The 6,299-nt window shown below is 47.1% G+C and overlaps 1 protein-coding gene across 1 annotated transcript in view; it reads left to right on the top strand.

Annotated features, from left to right (window-relative positions):
* The window catches only part of LOC106805026, a 38,767-nt gene that overhangs the window by 18,564 nt on the left and 13,904 nt on the right, over positions 1 to 6,299 (top strand). Inside the window, 5 exon segments of the mRNA XM_014806495.1 lie at positions 324 to 514; positions 822 to 1,057; positions 2,037 to 2,201; positions 2,886 to 3,007; positions 4,406 to 4,504. Of these exon segments, the coding sequence (XP_014661981.1) occupies positions 324 to 514; positions 822 to 1,057; positions 2,037 to 2,201; positions 2,886 to 3,007; positions 4,406 to 4,504 (813 nt within the window).

Genomic DNA, 6,299 nt, shown 5'->3' with positions numbered 1-6,299 from the left:
ACACTCACACACACACACACACGCTCCCTCCCTCTCACACACCCCCACACTCCCACACACACACACACACACACACACACACACACACACACACACTCTCACACACACACACACACACACACACACACACACACACACACACACACACACTCACACACACACACACACACACACACACACACACACACACACACTGTGTGTGTGCGCGCCGTTCATGTGTGCGTATTAGTAGTTACCTTAACCTCGTGGTTATTTTCTCGCTAATCTCTATATCGCTAATGCTAATAGATAAATATACGTGAACGGCTTCTCTTTCATCGCAGGCGATTCCCGCGCTCACGTCATTCTGTCTGTACGCGACCTTCTGCATGGTGTGCGTCTTCTTCCTCACCTGCACGCTCTTCGTCGCCTGCGTGGCGTTAGATCAGAGACGAGCCGACAAGCACTACGACGCCTGCATCTGCTGCTACAGGCACAAGGACTACGAACCATCGGATTGCAGCCAGATAGACCGGTGCGTCCTCCGTAAAAATAGAGGGCGCGCGCGATTGCATCGGTCGATTTTTGATCGGGGATAAGAAGCGATCGAAGGCGTCCGAGCAGGCCGCGTTGTATCGAATACTGTTCCAATACCTTATAATGTATTCAGTATTACTTATTATTTAATCAGTGAAGCCATGATGATGACTATGTTGCTCCGCGCGCTGTGCACCTCACAGACACGCGCGGCTACAGACACATTATTAGCAGGACATAAGACTCTCATATACATACATATATATATATGTACAATTACCACAAACAAAACTTCACATTTTCAGAATGCAGATGTTCTTCGAGAAGCTGATCGTGCCCGCGCTCAGAATGACCCCCGTCAAGGTCGGTATCGTTCTCGTCGTTGTCGGCCTGCTGGCGATGAACACGTACGGCGTCGTTAACCTCGAACAAGAGAACGACCTGCTCATCTACATTCCGTCGGACACGTACGCCTACGACTTCATGCTGGCGCTGCGCAAGTACTTCCCCAGTACTGGATTGACGGCCGCAGCTTACTTCGGTAATTCGAAGATGATAGGGAAAATTGAGCGGGCGGGCGGGGGATGATAGGAGGGTTTATAAGTTGATGTTTGAACGTGTGAGATCGGTTAATGGAAATTATCCTGGCAGTCAACAGTCATGCACCGACGTCCGAGCGCTATTTTTATGTACATTGGCATAGGTGGGAATCGTGGCGCGATGCTGCGAGCACAGTGAACTTTGTAGATCGGATTTTATCATGCACACGTGTCGCCGGCCCGCCTGGGTCCAATTTGAACGTATGAGATCGGCGGTTGAAAATTATCTTGGCAGTCAAAGGCGACCGACGACCGAGCGTTATTTTTTATGTACATTAGCATAGGTGGGAATCGTGGCGAAATGTATGTGGGATTAAATGGCAGAGTTTTATTCTCAGTAGGATGCGTTAAGTGGTGGCCAGTTCCCAAACACCGGCATACTGCGGCAATTCGATTCGAGAAAAAAAAATTATGGAAAAATGAAGGTGAAATCTTAGTATTTAATAGATCGGAGGAATTAAACTGCAGGGGGGTTTGTTCTCGAATTATTCGTTGGTCGAACGATTGAGCGCCTTCGCATTGCACTGCATTTGCGATGTTAGCGCAGTGGGAACTATAGAGAAGAAATGCGTAATAGTAAGGAATAGGCTAGGACTCTGGTTGGGGTTTACCCTAACGTGCGGGTCATTGTGCTATACGTATTGCTCGCACTTATAATAGGTGTTAATATAGAAAAACTATAATAAAGTCTCTAAAAAGAACAACAATGCCTGACGTCAACAACAACTCCGATAAAAAAAACCGCGAAACAAACCCAAAAATAATGCTAATCCGTTGGTATAGTACAATATTCCCACAGTGATTAACTAATAACCTCAGCGGGATCATCATTAAATAATTACGATAAATAACGTATAGATGATAAACACAAATAGTGTGTCCGTACGGCACATTATAATCTGTGTGCGTTTGTTTCTGTAGCGGACGACGACTTTTACCTGAAACGGAACGTCATACTGAACATGACGACGAGCCTGCAGAATAACGAGTGGGTGTTGGCGTCGACCGTCGACAGCTGGATCGACAACTTCAAAAACTGGCTCGAACCGCAGGGCAAGCTACTTTGCGGAGCAACGCTAGGAAGCGGTAATTCTCACACAAACGCCACTCACTCGCGTTAATTCGCATTACATCTAAGCATGAGATAATAATAGAAGTATTATCAGCTCTTGTTATAAGCCGTCTCAAATCACGCACGTGTTATGTATCTGAAGCCGATGTAAATTAAACAGGCTTACAATTGATTGTCGACTGAACTACGCGCGCGGTAAACGGGCGAGTTTTATTGTAATTAAGACGGTTTACAATTTAGTGTGCACTTAAACGCGCACGCGGTAAACAGTGGTTCTTATTATAAGCTGGCTCATTGATAGGATGATTCAAAAAGTGCTGTTTAGAGGGGGGTACATAATATATGACCTGCGTAAAACGTAGGTAATTTCGCTCGCGGTCAGTGCCACGGGGTAATCCTAAGCAGTGAAGGTTAATGTGGGTAACTGAACCGACATCAGTATGGTGAGCTTCAGTCATGCAAACAGCACGTATATACGTAAACAAGATCATCAATGTTGTATTATACAAATTGCAAATTTGAATTAAAAACTGTGCAGATGCAATAGATACATGCAGATACATAAAGGAGACGCGATTGTGATCAACTGCCCCCCCCCTACCTGTTCTTACCATGTTGCGAGCAAGATTCGTGTGATCGCGTTTATGTAAAATTCACAAGTCTTCTTCTTCAACATACAACGTTTCTGCTTCGCACAGATGGCTTTCCTAATAATGAAACGGACTTTTACGCATGCGCGTACTACTTCGTGACGGAGAGGCGGGCTAGGTACGTCGATCACGTCAAATTCAACAATGAAACACAACCTCCAACTATCGTTGTAAGTTGTTTGGATTCGTGCAATAATTATGTCTATTCCAGTAGCGGCAGCAGCAGCAGCAACAGCAACAGCAACAGCAACAACAACAGCAACAGCAACAGCAACAGCAGCAGTAGTAGCAGCGGCAGCAGTAGTAGCAGCGGCAGCAGTAGCAGTATAGCAGTAGCAGTAGCAGTAGCATGCAGTAGCATGCAGTAGCAGTAGCAGTATAGCAGCAGCAGTAGCAGCAGTAGCAGTAGCAGTAGCAGCAGTAGCAGGTAGCAAGTAGCAGTAGCAGTAGCAGTAGCAGTAGCAGTAAGTGCAGTAGCAGTAGCAGTAGCAGCAGTAGCAGCAGTAGCAGTAGCAGTAGCAGTAGCAGTAGCAGTAGCATGCAGTAGCAGTAGCAGTAGCATGCAGTAGCAGTAGCAGTAGCAGTAGCAGTAGCGCAGTAGCAGTAGCAGCAGCAGCAGCAGCAACCCCCGCGTATTTGTTATTCGATCTTCTATTTTCTAGATAGTATTATTAACCATATTTGGTTTACAATGATGATCCACATAATTAGTGAAATAGAAATGCTGTCTACTTCACGAACCTCTCACCTATGCAACATTCTGCCGTGACTTGTGGATTCTGTGGTTGTCTGTGAGGGAGAGTGTGCGTGCGTACGTGCGTGAGTGTGCGCGTGGATGCATGAGTGCTCGCATGCGTGCGTGCGTGCGTGCGTGCATGCGTGAGTGCGCGCGTGTATATCTTAGATAGAAAGATATAAATACGTTTACGATTTTCTCTCTCTATCTCTCTCTCTCGATGATCTCTCGCTCTCTCTATATATATATATATTATATATATATATATACATATATAATATAATATCATATATATAATTAATATATACATATATATATATATAACTACATATATATATATTTATTCATGAATTTTATGATAGCCATCCGTATACCGTGACATTTCCAACAGGATGGCGTCCATATAGTTGTTGTTGCTGTGTGTAGGACTGTCGCATAACCTTCACCACGTGTCTGTGCGAACCCTGGGAGGACGAAGCCAAGCTCTGGACGACATGTCGCGCCCTGGCGGATCAAACTAGACTTCGGTTACATGTTCTTTTGGTCGGAAATTATGTCAACTGGTTGATGGATCAGGTAGCTATATATTTACATACGATAATCCGTGAACGCGAGTGTTTGCGCATAGAGTCGTTGTTAGAGTGGCGGAAATATGACACGTTATATCTTATATAGTAGTTTGGATTTACAGTGCATATTTCCGTATTACGTCATGAATCAGGGCACACGTAATTATGGCAACCTTGTAACGAAACAATACCACACCACGCCATAAATTACAAAATTTATTATTAATAACATTAATCATAAATCGACGCCTTCCTTATTTTAGATTATCGAACGTGTGTTAATTACGAACATGCTTCTCGCCATGGCTGCGGTATTCGTTATGACACTGCTCCTGCTCTCAGACCTGCTCACAAGCATTCTAGTGTGACGTGCGTGTTGCGACCATGGTAAGTCCCCAAATAGATTAAGAAATTAATTAATTTAGATTTTATTTTAACAGATGTGTTTCGCCTGCGAGAGTACTATTTATGACCAACCATCCACACATTGTCCACAGCTCTGATGGACGCGGCACACATCAAAGGGATAGTACGGTAGATGACCACCAGGGGCTGGCCGTTTGAACCAAAACATTTTCTCATCGACATGTGCTATTTATGTAATAATGGCTTTAGTTTTTTTTAATTTAGCAAATTTAAAAAAATTATAGTTATTGATATTTTGTAGGGAAAGAAACCTATATACACATGCTTTTTGATCTGCGTGTAAAGTTCACTGCTTTTATTTAATTTAAGAATTAACCCTGATTTTTAATAACGCACCGATGCCCTAAAGGCGACAATTACGATAATCTCGGCTTTGTTCCACTTCTTTACTCTCATGATGACAATGCGATTGATTATACGAGAAAGAGTTACTGAAGACCCACGATCTGTTCTGTGTGTATACACGCCATATAAAAAAGCGCGTTTGTATCTGTGCGTGCGTGCGATCCTCTGCATGCGTGCATATGTGTGCGTGCGGTCGTCTGCATGCGTGTATATGTGTGCGTGCGGTCGTCTGCATGCGGTGATATGTGTTGCGTGCGGTCGTCTGCATGCGTGCATATGTGTGCGTGCATATGTGTGGCGTGCGGTCGTCTGCATGCGTGTATATGTGTGCTGTGCGGTCGTCTGCGCGCGTGTATATGCGTGCGTGCGGTCGTTCTGCGCGGATGTATATGTGTGCGCTGCGGTCGTCGTGCGTGTATATGTGTGGTGCGGTCGTCTGCCGTGTATATGTGTGCGTTGCGCGTCGTCTGCGGCGTGTATAGTATGGCCGTGGCTCGTGCGTGTATATGTGTGCGTGCGGTCGTCTGGGGCATGTCGTGCGTGCGTCGTCTGCGCAGCGTGTATATTGTGCGTGCGGTCCGTCTGCGCGCGTGTATATGTTTGCGTGCGGTCGTCTGCGTGCGCTGCGTCGTCTGCGTGCGTGCGGTCGTCTGCGTGCGTGCGCTCGTCTGCATGCGTGTATATGTGTGCGTGCGGTCGTCTGCATGCGTGTATATGTGTGCGTGCGGTCGTCTGCGTGCGTGTATATGTGTGCGTGCGGTCGTCTGCGCGCGTGCAATGTTGTGCGTGCGGTCGTCTGCATGCGTGTATGTCTGCGTGCGGTCGTCTGCTGCGTGTATATGTGTGCGTGCGCGTCGTCTGCATGCGTGTATTGGTGCGTGCGGTCGTCTGCGCGCGTGTATATGTGTGCGTGCGGTCGTCTGCATGCGTGTATATGTGTGCGTGCGGTCGTCTGCTTGCGTGCATATGTGTGCGTGGGTCGTCTGCGCCGTGCATATGTGTGCGTTGGTCGTCTGCGCGCGTTATATGTCGTCGCGTGCGTCTGCGTCTGCGTGCCGTCGTCTGCGTGCGTGCGTGCAGTCGTTCAGTGCTGCGTCGTCTGCATGCGGTATATGTGTGCGCGCGGTTGTCTGCATGCGTGTATATGTGTGCGTGCGGTCGTCTGCGTGCGTGTATATGTGTGGCTGCGGTGTCGTCTGCGCGCGTGCATATGTGTGCGTCGGTCGTCTGCATGCTGTATGTGTGCGTGCGGTCGTCTGCGTGCGTGTAATATGTTGCGTGCGGTCGTCTGCATGCGTGATATATGTCGTGCGTGGCGTCTGCATGCGTGTATATGTGTGCGTGGCGGTCGTCTGCAGCGTGCATATGTGTGCGCGCGTGCATCCG

This window comes from Priapulus caudatus, unplaced genomic scaffold (assembly GCF_000485595.1).
Source record: "Priapulus caudatus unplaced genomic scaffold, Priapulus_caudatus-5.0.1 Scaffold97, whole genome shotgun sequence".
In the NCBI taxonomy this organism is placed as follows: domain Eukaryota; kingdom Metazoa; phylum Priapulida; class Priapulimorpha; order Priapulimorphida; family Priapulidae; genus Priapulus; species Priapulus caudatus.
This window is presented reverse-complemented; position numbering and strand designations above follow the sequence as displayed.